The following is a 27,437-nucleotide window of genomic DNA, read 5'->3' as shown; positions in this document are numbered from 1 at the left end:
AAGTCTGTCGAGTTGGTCATACCGTCCAGTCATCTCGTGCTCTGTCTTCCCCTTCTCCTCCTGCCTTCAGTCTTTCCCAGCATCAGATGGGTCTTTTCCAGTGAGTCAGTTCTTCGCATCAGGTGGTCAAAGTGTTGGAGCTTCAAGCTTTAGCATCAGTGCTTCCAGTAAATATTCAGGATTGACTTCCCTTCGAATTGACTGGCTTGATGATCTCCTTTCTGTCCAAGGCACTGAAAAGAGTCTTTTTCAGCACCACAGATCGAAAGCATCAATTCTTCAGTGCTCAGCCTTTTTTATTGTCCAGCTCTCACATCCGTACATGACTACTGGAAAAACCATTTTCTTGACTATATAGACCTTTGTAGGCAAAGTGATGTCTCTGCTTTTTAATACGCTGTCTAGGTTGGTCATCGGAGAAGGCAATGGCAAGCCACTCCAGTACTCTTGCCTAGAAAATCCCATGGATGGAGGAGCCTGGTAGGCTGTAGTCCGTGGGGTCGCTAAGAGTCGGACACGACTGAGCAACTTCACTTTCACTTTTCACTTTCACACATTGGAGAAGGAAATGGCAACCCACTCCAGTGTTCTTGCCTGGAGAATCCCAGGGACGGGGGAGCCTGGTGGGCCTCCGTCTGTGGGGTCACACAGAGTCAGACACGACTGAAGTGACTTAGCAGCAGCACCAGCAGGTTGGTCATAACGTTCCTTCCAAGGAGTAAGCGTCTTTTAATTTCATGGTTGCAGTCACCATCTGCAGTGATTTTGGAGCCCAAAAAAATAAAGTCTGACACTGTTTCCCCATCTGTTTCCCATGAAGTGATGGGACCAGATGCCGTGATCTTAGTTTTCTGAATGTTGAGCTTTAAGTCAACTTTTTCACTCTCCTCTTTTCACTTTCATCAAGAGGCTTCTTAGTTCCTCTTCACTTCCTACCATAAGGGTCGTGTCATGTGCATATCTGAGGTTATTGATATTTCTCCCAGCAATCTTGATTCCTGTTTGTGCTTCTTCCAGCCCATTATTTCTCATGATGTACTCTGCATAGAAGTTAAAAAAGCAGGGTGACAGTATACAGCCTTGACGTACTCCTTTTCCTATTTGGAACCAGTCTGTTATTCCATGTCCAGTTCTAACTTGCTTCCTGACCGGCATACAGGTTTCTCAAGAGGCAGGTCAGGTGGTCTGGTATTGCCATCTTTTTCAAAATGTTCCACAGTTTATTGTGATCCACACGGTCAAAGGCTTTGGCATAGTCAATGAAGCAGAAATAGATGTTTTTCTGGAACTCTCTTCCTTTCTCCATGATCCAGCGGATGTTGGCAATTTGATCTCTGGTTCCTCTGCCTTTTCTAAAACCAGCTTGAACATACAAAAAGACCAAATTAGTGTTTATTGTTGTAGAGAGTCATTAACTTTCGATTTAATTTTGATTGCAGGGCATTTGTTGATTAATAGATTTTAGGTGCGCATATACTGTATTAGCCCTGGAGAATGAAATCGCAACCCACTCCAGTATTTTTGCCTGGGGAATTCCCACGGACAGAGGAGCCTGGCAGGTTACAGTCCATGGGGTCGCAAGAGTCAGACACGACTTAGTGACTAAACCACCACCACAGTACTGTATTAGATGCTGGATATACAAAGGAGACCAGTAAGATGCAGTTCTTATCTTTAAAGAGCTCAGATTCTAAATAATGCATTCTCAATTTGTTCCAAGTCTTTGATTGTATAGAATAGCAAAGGTATGTTAAGTGGGTTACTAGTAAAATTTTTACCACTGGTGAGTTTGCTTTTGACTATAAGGTAAAAGCTAAATTTCTATCTTTAATATTCTCAGAAACATATTAAACTAGAGAAAGATATGGTCGTAAAGATTGTGAGACTATTTAAAAGTCAAATGAATCCATTTAAAAGCCTTGGGGTTTTAAAGTGGCACATTGATAAATATTTGAGACATTATCAAAAAAGAAGACTTTTCCTGGCCTTTATTTTGAATTTATTAAAATAGATATGTTTTTTCATGGCATTTTTGTTGATATTGTTTATAAACATAATACATGTTCATTACAGAAAATTCATTATAAAATTGCAATAAAATTTTGAATTTTGGGACAAAAGAAAATTAAAAGGCAACAGATGTTAAAGGTTAATTTATTTATGGAGTATATGCAGGTTTAAACAAACCAACAATCTAGTGGAATATTGAGTAAAGGATGAAATATTGTCAATTAAAATAGGAAAAATGCACACCCCTTCCTAGTGAGTGTTGAAATACCATTTTTAGCTATTAGTTTGGCAGATATAATATCAATACCTATGAGAATAGAAGAAATCCAACACTCATGTATGTGTGGTAGGAATGCGAATTACTTTTACCCTTTTGGAATGCAGTGTGGCAGCATCTGTTAAAATACATGCTTATGTGTTTGTGCTTTGGGAAGGTGAGCGAGGAGGAAGTACCAGTAGGTACTTTTAGAGGTCTAGAAGTGGGTTTTGTAGCAAGGAAAAGGGCAAAAAGTGTGAGGCTTCTCAAGAGCAATGGTGTATACATGCTGTGGGATATCGTGTCACTGATGAGTGAGACAGAGCTGTGTCATAACCTGGAGAGGTTTACATAGAAAGTTAAGGGAAAAATAAAGCATTTTGCAAAGTAACTTGTATAGTTCGACCCTATTTTTTTAAATTTAAAATAAACCTATGTATTTTATCATGATTATTTGCATGAGCCACAAGGTATGGCAGACCGTATACCAGAGATTGTTCGCTCTGTTCAGCTGAGGCAATTAGAACTCGCTAGTTGCTGGAAAGGGATATTACTTTATATTTATTTCAAAAGATATTTTTGACATTTTTTAAAAGAAGAAAATTAAAAGGTAAAAGCAGCAAAAGTTAGGATGAAGAAAAAAGACCCTTGGAATCCCATTACTTGGGTCTATAGATTTCTGTTTCTTTCCATAAATGGAATAATACTATCTATGCTGTTTTTTAAGTCTTTAAAAACACTGTGATTTTTCAGATTCATGACATACATAGATATGCTTACGTTTTATTTACTTTAGAAACCACCCACAGTAGTTTAACACTTTTATTGAAGGATATTTGATATAAAATTAATGTATACATATTGAAAGTATATTTGATTAGTTTTGACATCTGTACATACTCATGAAGCCATTATAACCATCAATATAATGAACATATTTATTGCTTCAGAAAGTTTCCTCCTGTTTATAAATCCTTCTGTCCTGTACTATCCTCACCTCAGTCCCCAGGCAAGCACTGATCTGCTTTGTATTACTATAAATCAGTTTGCATTTTTTAGAATTTTATATAAATGAAATCAGAACCCATAAACTGTTCTGTCTGGTTTCTTGTACACATCAAGTATGTCCATACTTTAGCACATGAGATAACGACTCGTTTTTAAAAGCTGTTGACACATTGTGGATGTACCACAACTTGTTCACCTATTGGTGGACATTTGGGTTGTTTCCAGTTTGGGGCTATTACAAATAAAATTGCTGTGAGCACCATATTTAAAACTTTGCATGGACATATGCTATCATTTCTCTTGAGTAAATAACTAGACTAGAATGACTGAATCGTATGTAAGCGTATGTTTGATTTTTGTTGTGTTCACTCACACAGTTGTGTCTGACTCTTTGAAGCCCCGTGGACTGCAGCACCCAGGCTTCCCTGTCCTTCACCAACTCCTGGAGTTAGTTCTTTTTTCTTTTAAAGAAACTGCAAAATACTTTCCAAGTATTTATGCCATTTTATATCCCCACCAGTAATGTACAAGAATTTTAGGCTATTCTTTTTCTGGTTTATTTCTTTTACAACTTCCAGAAATGTGTTGTACAGGTTACATATGGGTCTGTTTCTGAATTCTCTCTTTTTTTTTTTTTCTGTTGATCTAGTTGGCTTTTTTGATACCAGTACCACACTGTCATGGTTTCTGAGGCTTGTAATAACTCTTGAAATCAGATAGCATTAGGTCCTTCAGTTTTTTCATTTTCAATTTTTTTTGGCCATTCTAGGTCCTTTGCTTTTCTGTGTTAATTTTAGAGTCAGGTTTTTCCTACAATTTTTTCTCTGTAAAACCTGTTGATATTTGATTTGGTTTGTGTTGAATCTATAGATAAAATTGATATCTTACAATATTGAGTCTTCTGACCCAGTAACATGATATGTTTTGACATTTAAGTCTGTCTTCTTTAATTCACTCAGGAATGTCTTGAAAATTTTCATATACAGAGGTTTTATAATTTTGTCAGATTCGTGTCTTTTGATGGCTATTGTAAATGGTATTTTTATTTGTTTTTATTTTTCACAACTAAATATGACAATACAGGAGACTTTTTTACTCATATTCTGCAGGCTTACTAAAATTCACAATTATTAGCATTTTTGTAAAATCCAAAGGATTTTCTTTGGGTTTTCTACATAAATATGTCTTATGTGAAGAAAGACAGTTTTACTTCATATCTAACTGCTGCTGCTGCTGCTGCTAAGTCACTTCAGTCGTGTCCGACTCTGTGCGACCTTTATTTCTTTTTCTTAACTTAATACACTAGCTAGAATCTGCAGTACAGTGTTGAATGGAAGTGGTGAAAGTAGATATTTTTGCCTTTTCTTGATCTCAGGAAGCTTTCTAAAAGTCTTTCACCATTATGATGTTTGCTGTAGGGTTTTGAATTGTCTGATGAAAGAAGTTCTTGCTGATTAGCTGAGAAATTTGTTATTTCTATCAGAAATACATGTTGGGCTTTATCAGTTCTTTTCCTCCATTTCTTGAGACAGTTGTAGTTTTCTTTTTTCTTTATTAATTACTTTCCATTTGAATGTTAAACCAGCTTTGCTTTCCTAAGATAAAACTTGGTTTTGAGGTGTTTCTCTTTTCACGTATTGTTGAATTTGACTTACTAAAAATTTATGTAGTTTTTTTTGCATCAAGTTCTTAAATGGTACTGGCATATCATTTTCTGGTGTTTTTACATGTGGGTAAATGGTGGTGCTGACCTCAGAGAATGAATTAATAAGTAGTCCCTCTTCACTATTGTGAAAGAGTTTCATGGAATTGATATTGTTTCTTCCTCAAATGTTTGCAAGAATTAACCACTGAAACCATGAGAATATATATGACTTGTACTGAGGAGAAAAATAATCCAAACTGATTTATGAGTGACTATTAAAATTAGCATACAAAATCATTAATTATTTAATATATTTAACTGCATTTCACATAATCAAAAAGTAGTGACATTGAATTGACTTAATTAGAAAAACATAATTGATGGAACTAGTAGACAGAAATTCAGTGAGGCTGGAGAAGACCTGAACAACACAACCAGCTTGATCAGCAGATACAGAAGTGCCGATGTCCGATTTGCCCAGATCGACCATGTTGTGGGTCATAAAACAAGTCTTAATAAATTTAAAAGGATTCAAGTCAAAGCAGGTATATTATCTGACCTAACCACAATGCAAATCAGAATTCATGATTGTATCCTTTTCCTGTTGATGCTATGACAGATCACCACAATTTGAGAGATCAAGAGTCCCAACTTGGTTGCACTGAAAGTCAAGATATCAGCAGGTCTGTGTTTCTTCTGGAAGCTCTGTGAGAGAATCTGTTCTCTTGCTTTTTCAATCTTTCAGAGATACATATATTCCTTGCCTTGGGGCCTCTTCCTATATCTTGAAAGCCAGCAACACAGCATATTCTTATCTGTTCAATTCTCCTGCCTCCCCCCCCTCGCCCCCGCCCCATGAAAGAATCCTTTTGATCACATTGGATCCATTGGGTTACTCCAGGTTAATAATCTCCCTGTCAAGATTTCTTCAAGTAGAACTAAAGAGCCTCTTGGTAAAGGAGGAGAGTGAAAAAGTTGGCTTAAAGTTCAACATTCAGAAAACTAAGATCATGGCTGGCTTCCCTGGTGGTTCAGAGGTTAAAGTGTCTGCCTCCAATGCGGGAGACCTGGGTTCGATCCCTGGGTCGGGAAGATCCCCTGGAGAAGGAAACGGTAACCCACTCTGGTATTCTTGCCTGGAGAATCCCATGGACGGAGAAGCCTGGTAGGCTACAGTCCATGGGGTCGCAAAGAGTCGGACGCGACTGAGCGATGGAACGGAACGGAACGGCATCTGGTCCCATCACTTCATGGCAAATAGATGGGGAAACAGTGGAAACAGCAGCAGACTTTATTTGGGGGGCTCCACAATCACTGCAGATGGTGACTGCTGCTGTGAAATAAAAAGACGCTTACTCCTTGGAAGGAAAGTTATGACCAACCTAGACAGCATATTAAAAAGCAGAGACATTACTTTGCCAACCAAGGTCCGTCTAGTCAAGACTATGGTTTTTCCTGTGGTCATGTATGGATGTGAGAGTTGGACTGTGAAGAAAGCTGATTGCCGAAGAATAGATGCTTTTGAACTGTGGTGCTGGAGAAGACTCTTGAGAGTCCCTTGGACTGCAAGGAGATCCAACCAGTCCATTCTAAGAGAGATCGATCCTGGGTGTTCATTGGAAGGACTGATGCTAAAGCTGAAACTCCAGTACTTTGGCCACCTTATGCGACGAGTTGACTCACTGGAAAAGACTCTGATGCTGGGAGGGATTGGGGGCGGGAGGAGAAGGGGACGACAGAGAATGAGATGGGTGGATGGCATCACCAACTTGATGGACATGAGTTTGAGTGAACTCCAGGAGTTGGTGATGGACAGGGAGGCCTGGTGTGCTGTGATTCATGGGGTCGTGGAGAGTCGGACACGACTGAGCGACTGAATTGAATTGAATTGAAACCTGTCCTGTGTGTCTGTGAGTTTGTTTGTATTTTGTTTGTTCTATATTACACCTGAGTGAAATCATACCGTATTTGTCTTTTCCATCTGACTTGTTTCACTTAGCACAGTACCTGCAGGGTCCATTCCTGTTGTCACCAATGGTTGTTCTTTAGTTGCTAAGTCATGTCCAACTCTTCTGTGACCCCAAGCAAGGATAGTAGAGTGGGTTGCCATTTCTTCCTCCAGGGGCTCTTCCCAACCCAGGGATTGACCCCCATGTCTTCTGCATTGGCAGGCAAATTCTTTATCATTGAGCCACCTGGGACTTCATTGTTTCTGTGGCTGTGTAGTAGTCCATTTGTGTGTGTTGGGGGGGAGTGAGAGCGTGCACACACACACGCACATGCAGTATACCCCGAATCTTCTTTATGCATTTAGCCATCAGTGGGCACTTAGGTTGTTTCCATATCTAAGCTATTGTATATAATGCTGCATTAAATACAGGGGTGTATATATTTTTTAAAATTAGTGTTTCCATATTCTTCAGATAAATACCCAAAAATGGAATACCTTGGTTGTGTGGTAGTTCAGTTTTTAAATCTGGGGAAAATCTCTGTACTATTTCCTGTACTGGCTGCAAGAATTTACACTCCCAACAGCAATGTCCAAAGGTTCCCTTTTCTCCACATCCTCTCCAGTGTTTGTTATTTCTTATCTTTTCAATATAGCCTTTCTGACAGGTACAGTTGCTCTCTCCTTGTGATTTGGATTTGCGTTTTCCTGATAATATGTGATACAGAACATATTTCATGTGCCTGTGGGCCATCTGTATATTGTCTTTGGGAAAATGTGTTCAGATCCTCTGCCCATTATTTTAAACCAGTTTGGTTGGGATTTCGTTGTTGATTTGTGTGAGTTCTTTATACATTGTGAATATTAGCCCCTTATTAGGTACATGATTTGCAGATATCTTCTCCTGTTTACACAGTGTGTATCTGTGTCCACTTTGTTAAAAGACTGAGTATCTCCTCAGGAGGTATGTGCTTTCTCTTACCTCTTTTTGTGAATTACTTTAAATCAAAACTTTAGCTGCTTAATCAGAATAACAATTCTTGCTGTGCAAGTAGCTGATTTTTTAAAAAAGCATATTAAATGTGTTAATGTTACCCATGGAAGAAATGTTTTAATGTCTTGGGTTCGTTTGATCCAGTTTTAAAGGAAAAGTTTATCTACATCTTTGGTTTTTTTGGTTTAGAGGAAATGATACCCAAGTTTATATTTAATCCTAACAAATCCTTCAGAAAGTGGTCTTCCCTTTTCTGTGAATAAAAATTAAAGCTGAATTCATGTATATATGAAATAAAATTTTAATTTTAATGTACAGGTTCCTCAAACTCTGATATTCTTAAAAATAATTCTTCTATGCAAGCAGAATTAATCACAAACATTTTGGAGAGATGCACATAAAACAGACTGGTTATATAAAATCAGAAGATCCGTAAAAAATGAAGAGAGACCATCACATATCACACCTACAAATATTAATACTTGAATATACATATTCATAAGACTGAGGCAAAAGTGAATTTAAATCTACCTGTAGTTACTGTAATCTGAGTTCCATGCTTTGAGAAAATGGTTTACCTTGGGTAGGCTGCTAAGGAAGAATAGCCGTTGGTCTAATAATGTTTTCTCGTTCATATGGTCTGTAAAGGGAAGCATAAAGACAGGTTGGTTTGAGAAGTGAGTAATAAAAGAGATTTACAGAGTATTTTTATGATGGTGCAATAGTTTTGAGATTATTAAATGTCTCTTTTTCCTTGTTCCCAAAACCAGTGTGAGCGTTTATATTGTACCATTCTTCCAAAAAAGATTTGAATCACCCAGAGAGATTGGTTTCGTCTCAGTGCGACCTTTTATTTCTGTCAGGAATTAGATTAGGTTGTTCCTTCGGCTTTGTGTTCATTCACTCTGGGTAGCGTCTGTATATTTATAAGTGGCCTTTCTTTGACTCCCTCCCCTCCCTTCCCATCTGCCTCAGAACCTCACTGCTTGCTTTTGACTCGTGCCGCCTTCTGGTCTCGTCTGAAGTCACTCAGTCATGTCCAGTTCTGTGACCCCATGGACTGTAGGCTCTTCTGTCCATGGAATTTTCCAGGCAAGAATACTGGAAGGGGTGCCAGTCCCTTTTCTGGGGGATCTTCCCAACCCAGGGATCAAACCCAGGTCTCTTGCATTGCAGGCAGATTCTTGACTATTCTGCACCACTGACTGCCTTCTGTGGGATCTTTTAAAACATGTTTTATTTGCTTTCTGATGTTCCAAGTATCTTTAAATTGTACGTCCAAAAGTTGATTTTGTGGACTTTGTAAGCCAAGTAAATTTTTAAAAATTCTTTGTAAGCTTAGGTTTCCATGTGGAACTTCTGATACAGTAGAATAAGTCAATAAAAATTATGTTCCGGGGAATTCCTGGTGGTTCAGTGGTTAGGAGTCATGCCTGGGTTCAATCCCTGGTCAGGGAACTAAGATCCTACAAGGCGTGCAGCACAGCCAGGAAAAACACATTACTTATTTCTTCCTTAATTTTCACCCCAGCCATATGAAAGGATAGGCCCATGGTATTGATGTGAAGTGAGAACTCGGCATTGTGCAAGTGCTGCCTGTCCAATGAAATCTTTATCAAAGTATACTTTTGCTGTCCTTTTTAAATCAAAATATAGAATTTAGTATTTTTTGTGACTTAAAGGCACCTTGCTGCTACTTCTGCTGCTGCTAAGTTGGCTTCAGTAGTGTCCGACTCTATGCGATCTCATAGACGGCAGCCCACCAAGCTCCCCCGTCCCTGGAATTCTCCAGGCAAGAACACTGGAGTGGGTTGCCATTTCCTTCTCCAATGCATGAAAGTGAAAATTGAAAGTGAAGTCGCTCAGTCGTTTCTGACTCTTAGCGACCCCATAGATTGCAGCCTACCAGACTCCTCCGTCCATGGGATTTTCCAGGCAAGAGTACTGGAGTGGGTTGCCGTTGCCTTCTCCATAAAGGCACCTTGTTCTGTTCTGTTCTGTTCTGTTTAGTCGCTCAGTCATGTCCGACTCTTTGTGACCCCGTGGACTGTAGCCTACCAGGCTTCTCCATCCATGGTATTCTCCAGGCAAGAATACTGGAGTGGGTTACCATTTCCTTCTCCAGGGGATCTTCCCAACCCAGGGATCGAACCCAGGTCTCCCGCTTTGGAGGCAGACGCGTTAACCTCTGAGCCACCAGGGAAGCCCAATCATCTAATCTTAGTCTTACACTTTATAGTTGAATATGCTAGTACCTGAGAAGTGTTACTTGCTTAAGATCACATAGTCAATTAACAATAGAAACAGGCCCAAGTCTAGAATTGGCTGATAGCCCAGTTTCTTATATAGATACTCACCTCATGGTGAATTATGTGGCTTGGTATGTCCTAACCATGAAATAGGAGGAACTTAGGCCACTGTTTGAAGGCTATATGAGCCGATGTGAACAATTTGTGCCTAAGAGATTTGCCCTTGCAGTCTTTGGGCCGCAATTACACAGTTCTTCACTTACCATCCATCTGTCTCCTGACTGTGCAGGAAGCCCTTTTTTTGCTAAATTTGAATAGAGGTATCATTTAGACCTAATATTTTCAATTTTTGCAGTGGGAAGTAATGGCAGCCTGCTCTTCTATTTCAGCTCAGACAGCTATACCTGCACCAAAGATGTGGAAGAAACCAAAAGACCGGACCCGAGCCACTGAAGAGTTGTTAGAGGTAGGATCGGAGGTAAGGGACAGCAGTAAATATCTTCAGCTCATCTTTAGAACAGTGCTGCTGTTTTCTCAGAAAAGTGTGTGTTTATAACTTTTTCTTGAGATACTGTTTTCCAACAAATATGTCAAGCTCAGAGTCTGATTTTCTTTTTTCAAATCCATTTAAAGAATTTTTTAAAGGTTGTTAGTAGCTTATTCAGTTTTTCTGAATTCTTGTTTCTTTTTTATTTATTTATTTATTTTTTAATTTGTTTTATTGGAGGCAAATTACCTTACATTAATATATTGGTTGGTTTTGCCATACATTGACACGAATCCGCCCCGGGTGTACATGTGTTCCCTTTCTTGAACCCGCCTCCCACCTCCCTCTTACCCATATCCTCCCTCCAGGTCATCCCTGTGCACCAGCCCCAAGCATCCTGTATCATGCGTTGAACCTGGACTGGTCACATATGATAAGATACATGCTACAATGTCGTTCTCCCCAATCATCCCACCTTCACCCTCTCCCACAGAGTCCCAAAGACTGTTCTATATACCTATGTCTTTTTTGCAGCCTCGTATACAGGGTTAAGGTTACCATCTTTCTAAATTCCATATATATGCGTTAGTATACTGTATTGATGTTTTTCTTTCTGGCTTACTTCACTCTGTATAATTGGCTCCAATTTCATCCACCTCATTAAAACTGATTCAAATGCGTTCTTTTTGATGGCTGAAAAATACTCCATTGTGTATATGTACCAAAGCTTTCTTATCCATTCATCTGCAGATGGACATCTAGGTTGCTTCCATGTCCTGGCTATTATAAACAGTGCTGCAGTGAACATTGGAATATATGTGTCTCTTTCAATTCTGGTTTCCTCGGTGTGTATGCCCAGGAGTGCGATTGCTGGATCATATGGCAGTTCTATTTCCAGTTTTTTGAGGAATCTCCACACTGTTCTCCATAGTGGCTGTACTAGTTTGCATTCCCACCAACAGTGTAAGAGGGTTCCCTTTTCTCCACACCCTCTCCAGCTTTTATTGCATGTAGACTTTTGGATAGCAGCCATTCTGACTGGTGTGAAATGGTATCTCATTGTGGTTTTGATTTGCATTTCTCTGATTATGAGGGATGTTGAGCATTTTTTCATGTGTTTGTTAGCCATCTTTATGTCTTCTTTGGAGAAATGTCTGTTTAGTTCTTTGGCCCATTTTTTGATTGGGTCCTGGCATAAAGACAGAAATATAGATCAATGGAACAAAATAGAAAGCCCAGAGATAAATCCACGCACCTATGGACACCTTATCTTCGACAAAGGAAGCAAGAATATAAAATGGACAAAAGACAGTCTCTTTAACAAGTGGTGCTGGGAAAACTGGTCAGCCACTTGTAAAAGAATGAAACTAGAACACTTCCTAACACCATACACCAAAATAAACTCAAAATGGATTAGAGAGCTAAATGTAAGACCAGATTCTATAAAACTCCTAGAGGAGAACGTAGGCAAAACACTTTCCGACATAAATCACAGCAGGATCCTCCAAGACCCACCTCCCAGAATATTGGAAATAAAAGCAAAAATAAACAAATGGGAACTAGCTAAAATCAAAAGCTTCTGCACAGCAAAGGAAACTATAAGCAAGGTGAACAGACAGCCTTCAGAATGGGAGAAAATAATAGCAAATGAAGCAACTGATAAAGGATTAATCTCCAAAATATACAAGCAGCTCCTGCAGCTCGATTCCTGAATTCTTGTTTCTTTTTAAAATACCTCTTCTCAAATAGCAGAAATAAGTGTTGTTATTTTTTCCCTTATATTACCACATGTAAAAACTAATCTTTTTTTTGTTTTAAGTGGTTTTGGTTTTTTTCTTAAGTGCCTATTAGCTGTCAAACCATCAAGAGTATTTTAAGGAAACGGATTCTGAATCTGCTGTCCTTTCCCTGCATCCCAGTAGCATGACTTTTCACATATGGTTTGAACTAAGGCCTGGCTTTTGCTGTAGGGTACTGTGCACCAAGTCCAGGCTAGGATGTGAAGAAGAATCACGGGCAGATTTCGCCCTAGGCAGTGCTCTACCAATTTCATAGTCTCTAGTCTCAATATTTCTATTGTTATATACTGAGGCTGTTAAAGAAGAGTAATATAAACAGTTCCCATGTTTCTTTCTTTCTTTTTCTTTTTGAGTTCGTATGTCTACTTTATTAAAATAATTTTCCTTGAATGTTTAAGATGATAACATTAAAATGTGGAAATCATCTTTAAATAACTTTCAATGCATTTGTTTTATGACACTTTTCCATCTGGTTGTAACTCTTACCCTCTTTAGGCTGCTCACAGCGCCCCTTTGTCACTTCTCCGTGTCCTGCCATTGCTCTTACATGACGCTCTGTTGATGTCACAGTTAGTCCCATAGCAACCTCTAAAAGGTTTCATGGGTGTGATTTCATTGTGGTTATCAGGAGTAAGAATTGGCAATAAATTATAGAGGTGCAAATAGTTACTGCACTCCTTTTGCAGCTGAACAAGAAAATGTTGCTCCTACAAAGAATAAAATACCTTCCAGAGGCAAGGGAATCGCATACATTCCTGGTATGGCTGTAAGAGCTTCACAAATGGGTTTATCTTTAGTCAGCTGTAATTTATTCACTTTCTTTTATTGTACTTTATGTTCCTTTGCCCTGTTGCATTTTTAAAAGCATTATTGAATATTAAATAGGTAGGTCACCATTCCTATGTGTCCAGATTTTCATCCTCATCTTTAGGTCAGGGGTTGATGAACTTGTCCTGTGTAACAGTCCAGATTGTAACTAGTTCAGGCTTTGCCACAGAGTCCCTGTGGCAGTTTCTCAGCTCTACCCCTGTAGCCCCAAGCAACCATGGACAATGTATAAATGAATGAGTGGTTATATTTCAGTGAAAGTTTGTTGGTGAACATTGAAATTTGAATTTTATGTAATACTCATTTCATAAAATATTCTTCTTTGAAATATTTTTCCAAAGTTACAAGTGTACACAAACATATCCTTACCTTGAGCACAGTACAAAAGTGGGTGCTGATGCTGCTGCCAAGTCACTTCAGTCGTGTCCGACTCTGTGTGACCCCATAGACAGAAGCCCACCAGGCTCCCCCGTCCCTGGGATTCTCCAGGCAAGAACACTGGAGTGGGTTGCCATTTCCCTCTCCAATGTGAAAGTGAAAAGTGAAAGTGAAGTTGCTCAGTCGTGTCCGACCCTTAGCAACCCCACGGACTGCAGCCTACCAGGCTCCTCCATCCATGGGATTTTCTAGGCAAGAGTACTGGAGTGGCTTGCCATTGCCTTCCTCCGCAAAAGTGGGTGAGGAGCCCGCTATTGGCCCAGGGTCCATAATTTGCTGAACCTGCTTTAGATTATTGCTCTTCATGCACGAGAATTGTTTAGGCTCATTTTGAACCAGTCACTGTTTTCTTAACCTAAGATATTTGGTCATTTGCACGCATACTTTTTCCAGAAATCCTAGTCCCTTGTCTTTCTAAAATTAAGCATTTACTAGAGTCAGTTCAGTTCAGTCGCTCAGTCATGTCTGACTCTTTGCGACCCCATGGACTGCAGCATGGCAGGCTTCCCTGTCCATCACCAACTCCCAAGGCTTGCACAAACTCATGTCCATTGAGTCAGTGATGCCATCCAACCATCTCATCCTCTGTCATCCCCTTCTCCTTCTGCCTTCAATCTTTCCCAGCATTAGGGGCTTGTCTAATGAGTCAGTTCTTCACATTAGAGGGCCAAATATTCGAGCTTCAGCATCAGTTGTTCCAATGAATATTCAGGACTGATCTCCTTTAGGATGGACTGGTTGGAGCTCCTTGTAGTCCAAGGGACTCTCAAGAGTCTTCTCCAACACCACAGTTCAGAAGCATCAATTCTTTGGTCCTCAGCTTTCTTTATGGTCCAGCTCTCACATCCATGCGTGACCACAGGAGAAACCACAGCTTTGACAGACGGACCTTTGTCGGCAAAGTGAGTAGTTTAGTAAATGTTGGTTATCATTGTCCTCACTTTTCATTGACCGTCGTGCTGTCTTTTTCTCAGGTTTCTCTCCGCCTTTAAAAGAGTGGTTTTCAGGGATCAGCATATTTTAGGTTGTATATTGAGTTGTTACATCATTGCAAGTATTTAACCAAATTCTTTAAATTACAACCTAAAGAGAGAGCATGAAGGATGATTCATCGTAAAATTGTTATTCAAGGCAACCAAAAATGTGTTTAAAACTTTTTGGATATTTCATCCATCATTACATATGTAATTGTCAGTCTGACTTTCTGTCACATAAAAAACTCTTGCATTAAGCAGACAGTTTTGTTAACTAAATTCTTATTTATTAAGTTCCTGTAAAAATGTTTGCTTTGACAGTCTAGCCAATAAAGTACTTTCTTTTTTCAATCTGGTTTTCTGGATAAACAATTCAAGAATGGTTAGATAATTATAAACTAGTTGAATAGAAATCCATCCTGCTAAAGGAAAAGTAATCATCAAATATTTAATGAACTGGTTTTTTTTGTGGATTCCCTTGAGAAATATCCTATCTAACAGTGTGCCTCAGACACTGCATTGGTTCTTTGTGTTCTGAAATACGGTTTGTCATTCATAGGCCAAGTTTCTTTATACTTTTTCTTTTCCAGTTAGAAATGGACTTTCTCAGTATTGCATCCTTTGTTTATATCCAACAGATTGTCTATTGTTGTTGACTTTAGGTACAGAGAAGATGACTCAATAAACTTTTCTGTCTAAAATATAGCATTTTCTCACCTTTCCAGGACCTGAAATAAGAATTCTGTATGATGTGTAATGTGGTTAAACTATTCTGTAGTAAGTTTTAAGAACTATTTGCAGACTCACATGCCAATTTATTAAAGATCTTGATGAAAGAAACTGAAAGTGCAGGTCGCTCTGTCATGTTCAGCTCTTTTCAAACCCATAGACTATACAGTCCATGGAATTCTCCAGGCCAGAATACTGGAGTGGGTAGCCTTTCTCTTCTTCAGGGGCTCTTCCCAACCTAGGGATTGAACCCAGGTCTCCTGCGTTGCAGGCAGATTATTTACCAGCTGAGCCACAAGGGCATCCCAAGAATACTGGAGTGGGTAGCCTATCCCTTCTGCAGGAATTGAGCCAGTCTCCTGCGTTGCAAGCAGATTCTTTACCAACTGAGCGATCAGGGAAGCCCAAGATCTTGGTGACCCTGATTAGTTAATCATAAGGTGGTATTACAGGGAAGTTTTGAATGTAGATTATAGTTGAGTATAGAATAAGAAAAAATGAGGCTGCTAATGTATGATTCAAACTTGGTAGATCAGTTTTTCCTAAAACATAAAAGATGCCTCACTTTCTGCCATGTTTTGTAAAAATATTGATAAATCATTGTCAGCATTTATTTTTGTTCGCATTTTGTATGTCTGTCTTCTGATGATTTCCGTGCTTGTCTTGTTGGAGGAACGAGGAAGTATGTGTGTGGGTGTGTTTGCACGAACGTTTTATTTCCATTTTAGAAAACACGGCCTTAAAACCATCTGTTTCTGTTGATAACATTTTAAAATCCAGCGTCTTTTCCTCATGATCTGATTGTTTTGTTGTTCAGTTGCTGAGTGACTCTTTGCAACCCCATGGACTGCAGCACTTCCGGCTTCCCTGTCCTTCACTATCTCCCAAGAGATAGTCAAACTCAAACATGCTCAAACTCATGTCCATTGAGTCAGTGATGCCATCCCACCATCTCATTCTCTGTCATTCCCTTCTCCTCTTGTCTTCAATCTGATGTTAGTAGAAGAAAATTTATTAGTATTATATCTTTTATAATATTTCACTTAATAACAAAGCAGGGTTTGCAACTATTAAAAATTTTTTTTCATAAATCAGTTGGGGTAACTACTTCCTGGTGTATATGACATTTTTTTATACCATCCTCTGTTCAGCCAATTCAATAGAGCCTCTCATTTGGCTCTCCTAATGTGAATTTATCAACTGGAATTTGTAGTAAGTTCCTATTTCCTCTGAGTGCTTCTTTCAAAAGATTGTTTTCAGAGTGTTTCCTTTAATGAAAAAGAAAGACTTTTAAAGTTCGTTGAGAACTTTGACTCAAGGAGTTTTGATGGTTGGTATGGACCTCAGGTAATACATTGTTGTTGTTGTGTCTGAAACTGAGATGGTCAGAAATAATCTGGTGAATAAGTTTAATTCCATTTTGCCTTTTAAGGATAGGATGCACTGGAACCCAGATTTCTCCCTGGGAGAATTTGTGCCAGTATGATTTGAATAAGGTCACAATCTCAGAGAATTCAAAGAACCAACAGACAAAATAGATTTTAACCAACAAGTGACCTCCTTATTAAAAGAGCGATGGTCAGCTTTGTTGGAGTTAGACACTTTAAACTGTTCATTGAACTCTTTTTCCACAGCCAGAGGACAACACAGAACATACCCTCTAGTGTTTCTTTTTATATTTGCTGAGCGTTAGTGGCAAGGGTAGGAGTGCTTGATTTAGATTCTGACTAGAACTCTTTCATGTCCATCAAGTTCCAGGGATTAACAGTTCTTTCCTTTTTAAACTTTGGTATATTTAGATTTCATTAGGCATGTTAAAGGCATTTCAATAGCCGTTGGAATTGTCTGCTTTATCCCAGGAGATGAAATGAGAAAAGTGTTTTAAATAAACTTACCATTCTAGTACCATAAGCTGAACACAGACATCCTTATCTTGAATGATATGTTTTCTTATGCTTTTTTGAGGGGATAAGTGTGGGTCTTCATGTGTATTTACACACAGTGAAAAGAATATAACCTCTGTGTTCACTTATGCTTTAGCCTAAAGCTGAAGAGGAGCTTTCAGGTGACAAAATACTTGAATCTGAACAGGATAAAATGAGCCAAGGGTTTCATCCTGAAAGAGACCCCTCTGACCTAAAAAACATGAAAACTGTGGAAGAAAATGGAGAAGAAGCTGAGCCTGTACGTAATGGTGCTGAGAGTGTTTCTGAGGGTGAAGGAATAGATGCTAATTCAGGCTCCACTGATAGTTCTGGTGAAGGGGTCACATTCCCATTTAAATCAGGTAAGTTGATCCCTGTCTTCCTGTGTCTGTTTTTTGTTCTCCTCTTCACTCTACTGCAACTTAGAGAAATGTTGCCTCCTCCTAAAGAAATACTGGATGGAAGGAAGAGGCTGATCACAGTGTAGTATTTACAGAATAAATCAGCAGGCATACTTGACTGACTGGCAAATCCAGAGTCCTTTGTTGGCGGAAGTGATACCTGATGCTAGCTGGTACTCTGCTTTCACTGGCATTGGAAGAACTACTGGCAGAGGAAATCAGTTAGTGCTAAGCTGGTAAAATTTGACAAGAGAAATTTAATTTATTCATTTTAATTGAAAGAGATGTTTCAGATATGGTGACCACGTTCCTTGAGATAGTATATTTGTTTCAGGAAGTTGGAACTTTGTTGATGGAAATCACTCTGTAGAACTGAACTTCAGTAGGACGTCAGAATCAGTATACTAAGTTATTAAGCAACAGCGATGTGGAAGTGCCCTATAAGATATATGATAAACTCTAGAGGATCTTTCACCTTTAGATACCATCAGATGCGCTAAACCTCTGTCCCTATGCTATGTAAACCATGGTTGGCTTTCAGATTTCCTGATAGTTTTTCCATGGACATGTGGAGAAAGCTGGGGTTAGGCGAAATGGTTTTCTTAGTCCACCAAATCTGAAGAGACTTCTGCGTGAGGTAGGGTTTGAATGTAAAATACCAGGCCTCAGAAATAATCTTGACCGGTATTCTTCAAACTTCTGATTTTAACCCATTTAATAGGTTGTGAAATTATTTTAGTGAGTTACAACCAACATTGTTAAAGAATAGAATAAAAATTGTCACTGCATTACATGCAGTATGGAAATTTTTTTTTAACTTTATATATATGTGTGTTTGTTCAGGGTCATGAAATCACTATATTTCTTATTGTGAGTTGTCAGAAATTTTTGAAAGCCTTTGATTGATCCCATCTTCATATACTGATCATTAATATTTAGTGAAAACACTACCAGTGAAATACTTGGAATGGGCCTTATGAAATTGTAAGGTTATTCTATTGTAAATTTTGTTTTTAACCTTAGGGCTCAAAATGCTGAAATTTCTCCTAAAGATCTAGGCTTGTATCACGAAGCACTTGGACTACCACCAGTCCTTCTTCAGGGATTGAATCGCTGTTGTCATTTTTAGGACTGTGTAAATTATATTTTTAGCCTTCAGTTTGGCAAGGATAAAGTGCACAGCTAGCAGCCCCAACTATACTGACTGACTAACTGCTTTTTGCCTCTGTTATATACACCATCAGCAATAGCGGGGGGAAAGGCAATTCAAAATTCAGATCTTAATTGTGTATAATGTAGTAAAATATCTGCAGAATTCTCACATAGCTTCCATCAGTCTATGACTTGTATATTAAGAACCACTAAGATAAAGCAAGATACAGTGTGCTATCATGAGCTGATCTGGGGCCTGATTTTGATGAGTGTTTTGTTAATTAAAAGAAAAAACTGTGACTTCATCTTAGTAACAATAAAAATTTCAAGAAATTTTCCAGCTTTATATTATGATAGGATTGTTAATGATAGCTGAAATAATAATAATAGTAGCAAAATAAGTACTGTGGTTAAAAACTACTTTAATATTCATATGAAAAGTATTAGCTAAGCATATGTTTAGTGACAGGATTCTTGGACAAAGGTATATGTCCTTTCCCAGTTTAGTTGGCTCAGCAAGCAGATCCATTATTTTATTTTCTTCAGATTAAACTGTAATTAGGGGGGGAATCTATAGTCTGCTGAGACTTTTCAGAATCTTTAATAAGTTATTTGGTTTTGTGTTTTATGTCCTTTTGCCTTTTTTCCCTCTCCATAGTAACATTCCAAAGTATCCTCCTTTTGCAGGAAACCAAAAGTATTATATATAAACTATGGAGCATAAGATGGTCTACAAAGATGTATTGTACAACATGGGAAATACAGCCAGTATTTTGTAATAACTGTAAATGGAGTACAACTTTTAAAAACTATTTATAAAAATGACTTGATTTATTTAATGAAGATTATTCATGTCCCTTACCAAAGTCTGCTTAAGTGTAAATGAAATGGATCCTGTAGCACCTTACTTCAGATAACTCTCCAGAGGTATCCAGAAGGGATAAAGAACAGATAACAGTTTAAATCTTCCCATGACGTTTTCTGACTGGAGCTCATTGATTTCTTTGTGGTTTTGTTTGTATACGATGAGAGGAAATATTGGAGTCAGCTTATGTTCTTGCTGGATATACATACAGTGACCTTATAGATTCTTGTCTGCCTGCTTTCCTATTTTTAGAATCCTGGAAGCCTCCTGATTCGGAAGGCAAGAAACAGTATGACAGGGAGTTTTTGCTGGATTTCCAGTTCATGCCAGCATGTATTCAGAAACCAGAGGGCCTGCCTCCCATCAGTGATGTGGTTCTTGACAAGGTAAGCTGAGCACTCAGAGAAAGCTATGTTGTTTTGGTGGGAACTGGTTTTTAACTATCAGGGCAAATATGTGAAAATAAAGTGAAAGTCAGTCGTGTCCAACTCTTTGTGACCCCATTGACTGTAGCCTGTCAGACTCATCTGTCCATGGAATTCTCCAGGCCAGAGTACTGTAATGGGTAGCCATTCCCTTCTCCAGGGGATCTTCCCAACCCACAGATCGAACCTAGGTCTCCCGCCTTACAAGTGGATTCTTTACTGTCTGAGCCACCAGGGAACCCTAAGAATACTGGAGTGGGTAGCCTGTCCCTTCTCCAGCAGATCTTCCCAACCCAGGAATCAAACAGGGATCTCCTGCATTGCAGATGGATTCTTTACCACTGAGCTTCCGGGGTAGCCCCCATAATATGTGAAGTATGAGCACTTTTTCGGAGAAGGCAACGGCAAGCCACTCCAGTACTCTTGCCTAGAAAATCCCATGGACGGAGGAGCCTGGTAGGCTGCAGTCCATGCGGTCGCTACGAGTCAGACATGACTGAGCGACTTCACTTTCCCTTTTCACTTTCACACATTGGAGAAGGAAATGGCAACCCACTCCAGTGTTCTTGCCTGGAGAATCCCAGGGACGGGGGAGCCTGATGGGCTGCCTTCTATGGGGTCACACAGAGTCGGACACGACTGAAGTGACTTAGCAGCAGCAGCATGAGCACTTTTTAGAAATTGTTAAAGTGACATTTGAATTAAATGTTTCATTAAGCATTATTGGGTCTTAGGTTTCCTATAGCTCATAGTAATTATGGGGTTTGGCTCATATTTGAGTGGTAAAGTTTTTAAATTTATTGTTGGATTATTACAGCTATTTCCTAGAGATAAGGTGGAAATTGTGTGTCTTTTGGTCTATTACGCTTAAGGAGATGTAGACCTGTTGATGCACTCTGCTAAAATCTCAGTAGGGAATTATAGTAGCATTGAAGCTAGGTCAGAAACCTAGATAAGTATTTGGCAGATCAAACTTAAGTGGGAGGAAATATAATTCAAATAGTATATAACTCAGAATTTCTCCAGTAGATACTTATAGGAGGATGAGTCTTTAATCCTGTTCAAATAGATAGGTACCCTTTTTCTTTACATCTGATCTTAATGGTTCATACAGAAAATTAGTACAGTCAGTGTTTATTTCATCTGTTCATCAATTTAAAGATGTAAAGTCAGGTGTATATTTGCCAGAATAATTTTACATACATCAGTGATGAACCAGTTCTGGTGACTAAGCTCTCATTTTATAGAGGAACTGTTAATCCCTAAGTGTAGTTGGTAACTTTCTTACTGAGTGAGATCCAGTTCTTATTGAGAATCCCTATAGCTGCTTCAGTTCAGTTCAGTTCAGTCGCTCAGTCGTGTCCGACTCTCCGCGACCCCATGAATCACAGCACGCCAGGCCTCCCTGTCCATCACCAACTCCCGGAGTACACTCAAACTCATGTCCACAGAGTCGGTGATGCCATCCAGCCATCTCACTCTCCGTCGTCCCCTTCTCCTTATCCAGACCTTATTTGTAGCATTTATTCTCTTAGGGCAACAGATCTTCTTCCTTCTCTTGCTAAGTCTTCTTTCTTAGGTGTTTATGGGAAGACAATTGAATGACTGGTGGTACTAATTTGAGACTGCTTCAGTATTCAGAGGACAGGCTTTGTTAAGCCCACTGAATGAGACTGTCCTCTTGGAAAATGTTTTTTCCTGGCTGCCTGCCTTATCTGTTTGACTTTGGCCAATGATGAGTTGATTTCTCACTAAGCTACTTAGCTTTGCTGAGTCTGTAGTCACGTTACATGCTTGTACAAAGCCAGATACCTCCGATTAACAAAGCAGACAAAATGAGACTTTTAAATGGATCATCATAGAGAATTCACTGGCAGTCCAGTGGTTAGGACTTGGCACTTTAATTTTGGGGTCCAGTTCCAATCCCTGGTTGGGGAACTAAGATCCCGCAAGCCCTGTGGCACAACCCAAAAATAAAGTCATCCTACATGAAACTTGTCTCCTTTTAAGATTTGTTGTCCACTCAAAATACATTCTTTACTAACCGTAAGTTAGTAGCATCAAAACCAAAACAAACTATATCAGATTTATTATAGGCAGGTGCTTTTAATTATCCTGGAAAATGATTACAAAATTTGGCTGTAGTTCATAAGTTCTCAAAATAGCTTGTCTTGTGCCATTCTGCTGGCCCTAAAGTGTCAAGTAAGCCTGGAATTTTAGACCTGATCATTCCAAGACAACCAGAAAACCACTGTTGACCCAAGGGCTCTACAGCTAGCCCAGGAAACTCTTATCATGATTCCGATTGGACTTCCACTGGCTCAGAAAGCCAGCTCTATCTTGTCAGCTGACATAACTTTTAGTCTGAGTTTTTGTCTTTGTGGCACTCAATGCTCTGAAACTCGTGTTAAGCTTTTCTTTGCTTCTTTTTGCAGATCAATCAACCAAAATTGCCAATGCGAACTCTGGATCCTCGGATTTTGCCTCGAGGACCAGACTTTACTCCAGCCTTTGCAGATTTTGGAAGGCAAGCCCCTGGTGGAAGAGGTGTACCTGTAAGTGCAAGTTCCCTACAACCCAATTAGTTAGAAACTGTCATAGACTTCATGACATCTTGTCTAATGGCAGGAGAGCGACTTTTATTCTTTGATTCTTCTAACCAAGAAGAGGAAGTAGAAGAGGCGAAGACTATCCTTTCCATACTGATATTCAAACAAATAAAGAATACACTTGAGTTTCAAGTTTTTACTTGAAAGAAGCTGGTCTGCATTAATTTGGTCTTGAATTTTTTTTCCCCCATATTTTTTCAGTTGAAAAGACCTGCACGTGGGTTCAAAATAGAACCGACCTTGTATAGGATCCCTGTTTTGTCGTGAGGTGTCCTGATGTACTAGAGATGTCTGATGACATTCAGCTAATGGTCCTCCCTTTGTCTTTGTTTCTACAGATTTGCAAAGTGCAGAGCAGGCATGGATTGCCAATTCTGGAACAGAGCAAAGCCCCAGCTTCCACGCCACTGGCGATGTCTCACCCACCCCTGAAGAGCCTGCCTCTAGGGGTGCACTTAATCCTTATTTAAAAAAAAAACAAACAGTAGTTTCTGGTGTTACATTTCCTGTTTTGCTCTTACTTACTGTGAGTCGTGAAGTCAAAATAGGAAAACATGATATATACAAAAGACTGCGGTATTGGTAAACTGCAAATTGCCTTTACATTCCCAGCGGCAGGCTCTTCAGCGGTGGAAGTGGCATCACCCTTGGAGTTATGCTGGGCACTGCACTGAGCAGAATTTGACAGGCTCTGCCTACTCCATGCTTTGGAGACTTGTAGAAAACATTGGGGTGAAGTTGCCAGTGATGTGAATACCTCTTTTTTCCCCAACTTGGAATGATATAGAGAGAACTTAATCTAAAGTTCTGAAGGAGCTCAGGGTTTGATGTACATTTGTGGATCACCCTGTTTATACTACTTTATGTTTATAAAAATATGTTTATAGGAAGGTGGCACTTTTTATTTCCCCATCACCTTTTAATTTTGGGAATGGCAACATCTGAAACTTGCTCTGAAATAAGACTACACCTTCTGATGACAAATCACACTTTGTAGATACTTGAATTATTTGTCTAACCAAACACTGATTGAAAACACTGGAATGTCTGCACTGTGTCGGAGGCTTTATAAAACCTAGAGAAAATTTTAATTTGAAGCATACTTTTTATTGAGCATCACCTTCTTAAAGACACCTGTGTGTATAATATTCTATTCTTCCTTGGGTTTGAAATTTAAATTTATCTAATTTCTCTAAATACCAAATTAAAACTTTTTTCTAAAGTTGGAATTTCCTCACCAGAAGGTCTTAGAAAGCAGCTTTCTAGAAACTATTTTATACCTGTTTTTCAGTATTATTTCCCTTCATTGGTGGGTTAAATTTATATTTGTTAATCTTTGTTTTCGTTTTCGTTTCAGTTTATATCTTTGTTTTGCCAAACATTTGAAATAATGTTGATGCCATTTTGATTATTCTCTGGTTAATATCTGTGGTTATCATGTTGCTCAGTTTTGTTCATATGTCACTCACAGAAAATATGAATTGTTGCATCTCCTCTTCCAGTGTATAATGTCAGTTTTCATTATCAGCTTGCTATTGTCTGATAATTAGGTATAGTTTAAAGGAGGTATTATGAATTAAGCATAGCTATATCTCACTCAAAATACTGAAACTAGAGAATGAGTTTTTAAAGTAACTGTCCCGGTGTATATTTGCCCAGTAATTTGCCTACGTATGTCAGGTAAATGATTATTTAGTGTGAAGTAATGTGACAGGAGAGGAACCATTATCAATAATTTGTAGAGTCTCCAAAATTAATCACTTAACTCACTTTCTTTTCATAGCTCTGTCAGTGCTCCACATGCTGTTTTTTAAATGGAATTGTGATCAATCAGAGTAATACTGATACGTTGAGCCTTAATATAAGTAATTATTCTTCCAGCAGTTCCCATAGCTAACAAATATTCTCCATTTAATTTGTCCAGCTTACTTGGTATATTGGTGAAGATAAAGATGGGAATTTTAAAGAATATATATAACATATAAAGGAACAATCAATAATGCTGCTTGGGGAAAAAAAATGCAGCCCTACTCTTCATAGTTTTTGGCTCCATACAACTTCCAAATTGGCTTATAAAAATTACCATCCAAAATTGTTAAGATCTACTAGGTACGCTTCTTAGTCCAGCTGTAGTTGCTGTGACTCCTGGTATAAACTTTCCTGCAACAGACTTGTTATAAAATATTTTTAATGTGTAGCAGTTATATTAGTGTCATACACAGTTATATATAATTTTTAACCATAGAAGTTCATCTTTTGATGAAAGCACTCAGGCAGTATCATCGGTGTAGTTTTTTAAAAGTCAAGTTACTTGGCTATTGTGGTGTTAATTTTAACAATGATCTGTTTGCAGATATCACAGAATGTGCCTCAAAAGAAATGTATTGAGAAAGGGGCTGCAGACCTAGACTAGTAACTTGCCATTCGAGTTCATTTTAACCAAATTTGAGATTCACTGAACTGTGATTAAAATCCTACATACAGAGGTTTCCTGAGCACGCATCCTCCTTTTCTCTCTTAAAGGGACTGTTGGTTATATCTCTTAAAAAAACAAAAAAGTGCTACAGTGCATATTGGTCCTATTTTCTTTGGTTATCCAAGTAAGCAGAAAAGTTTGAGGTTTTAGTCTCTGAGTGAGATAGGAGCAATATATATTCGATTCTACAACAGAGATCTGTAGTTTCTTATGTAATACGTTTAAGAAATGTGGACCCTGCACACATATACCTTGAAGTTCATTTTCTCACCATCAGTCAGAATTGTTTGTCTTTCAAGCAGGGAATCCAGGCTTTATTTCTTTTTATATGTTCCATAACTCTCAGCACAGGATCCTAGAATTTTATCTGTATTTAGTAAATAAAGTCATTCATTACCTATGGTACAACTTTTGAATGATACTGTAAATCTGACAATTTATATCAAGTTTTTCACACACAAAAAGGATACAGGGTTTTTAAAGGTTTTGTCGGGAAGATCCCCTGGAGAAGGAAATGGTAACCCACTCCAGTATTCTTGCCTGGAGAATCCCATGGACGGAGAAGCCTGGTAGGCTACAGTCCACGGGGTCGCAAAGAGTCGGACACGACTGAGCGACAGAACAGAACGGAACGGATACCAATCTGCCTATCACTTTTTCTAAAATTTCTTTTTTTTCTTTGGTATTCATGATGATATTGTACAACCTGATATTATACTTAGTTTTTAAGGTCTTTTGGGATGCCTTACTACTATATATCCCATAATCCTAGTAATAACTTATATAGGTATAATAAGCATTTAATATGTGAGATGGTTTAAGTTCAGCAAAGTTGAGACTTGCTCATAACTTTGCTCATAAGTGGCAGAATTGTATTCAAGAGACCACAGTTCTTTTGTCTTCTAATCTGCCTCTCTTTTCCACTTCACCGTAGCCATTCCAGGCATTAATGTTCCAGTGAATCATTCTGAGCATAAACAGAAGAATGTTAGAGATTAATTATAATCAAGCATATTAAGCATTTATAAGAATAATAATCTGTTGAGGACTCAGTATACTTGGGTAAATATTTGTGAGTAGTATCTTAGTTTTATCCAGAGATATTTAAATTTGTCTTGGGAGGTTGCACATGGGTTATAATTGCAATTTTTAAATCTGGGACTTTAAAAAAAAGTCATTTTTTCATAACTTTTTTTTACTTTGAAACACTGTTGTTATCTACTTATTTAATATTTCTCACATCTCTTTGCTGCTTGTCTGAAATTCACTTATATTTGTCTTGGGACAGATAAAAGAGTTGTTTTGCAAATCATATTTACTTTTTAGAAATCTCAAACGTTCATTAGTATTTGCAGTTTCTTTTTTGGAAATGAACATTTTCTAACTTTATGCAAACATAATTAAAATTATATCCACAAATTATACTATGGCTCTTACATGATTTTGGCATAATACCTTTTATTATACTCACAAATCATTGTTTTTAACAAGTTTCTATGTGCAGATGCATGGATTAAATTGAATATCTGTGGTCTGTTTATTTGAATTTTATCCAAACTTTAAGAAAGATAGTAACTGACATGAATTAACAGTAGAATATATTTTGAATTATAAAAACCAAACAATACATGATTTACTGCCTTTTCTTAACAGTTCTTTTGCCTGAACTATCAAGGTTTCGTAAGAAATAAATCTTATAGTGGTACTGTCTGGTTTAGTAGCCCTTTCCAGTTGATACTTTCCCAGTCTGATGCTCTTCTTTAGTTCTGTCTTGGTTATACTGTGTGTGGTACCTTGGGGTTTATTGATTTCAGTTTTGTTTTGTTTTTTTTTCCATTTCGTTTGTTAGATTACAAAATTATCGAACATTATATCATAGTACTGAGTCCTTAGCTAGACGTATTTGATTGGTGTGTATTGCCCAGAAATTCTAAGTTTTGATCTTGAAACATCCTTAATACTGCTGTTTCTAATTAGGGCACGTGGTCAAGGAAGGGTAAGACAATAATTAATTCTGAGATGGGTGATGTTTAAAGGCTTTGAAGCTTATCATCATACAGCTTTGCATCTGTATGAAGTATGACCTTTTATTTACTCTCTTTATTGGAGGATAATTGCTTTAGTTTCTACTTAAAGGGCAGTATTGGAGCATTAAGTGAGATAGGATTCTTGTCTGTATGTCTTGTGTGAAACATTTCTTTTTCTCCTCCTTTTTTCCT

The 27,437-nt window shown here is 38.3% G+C and overlaps 1 protein-coding gene across 7 annotated transcripts in view; it reads left to right on the top strand.

Moving 5' to 3' along the window:
- EIF4G3 (eukaryotic translation initiation factor 4 gamma 3) overlaps positions 1-27,437 on the top strand; it is a 370,046-nt gene that overhangs the window by 270,829 nt on the left and 71,780 nt on the right. For 6 of the 7 annotated variants that reach the window (XM_088843307.1, XM_088843302.1, XM_088843301.1 and 3 more), the window contains 4 exons: positions 10,500-10,588; positions 17,406-17,652; positions 19,961-20,094; positions 22,569-22,688. In XM_088843307.1, the coding sequence (XP_088699433.1) occupies positions 10,500-10,588; positions 17,406-17,652; positions 19,961-20,094; positions 22,569-22,688 (590 nt within the window). The remainder of the gene's footprint in view (positions 1-10,499; positions 10,589-17,405; positions 17,653-19,960; positions 20,095-22,568; positions 22,689-27,437) is intronic. The other variant, XM_088843294.1, reaches the window with a different exon arrangement.

The sequence above is a fragment of the Moschus berezovskii genome, chromosome 2 (assembly GCF_049115385.1).
Source record: "Moschus berezovskii isolate FMDL1 chromosome 2, NW_MosBer_1.0, whole genome shotgun sequence".
Taxonomy (NCBI): domain Eukaryota; kingdom Metazoa; phylum Chordata; class Mammalia; order Artiodactyla; family Moschidae; genus Moschus; species Moschus berezovskii.
The sequence above is the reverse complement of the archived record's forward strand: the minus strand, read 5'-3'. Positions and strand labels throughout refer to the sequence as shown.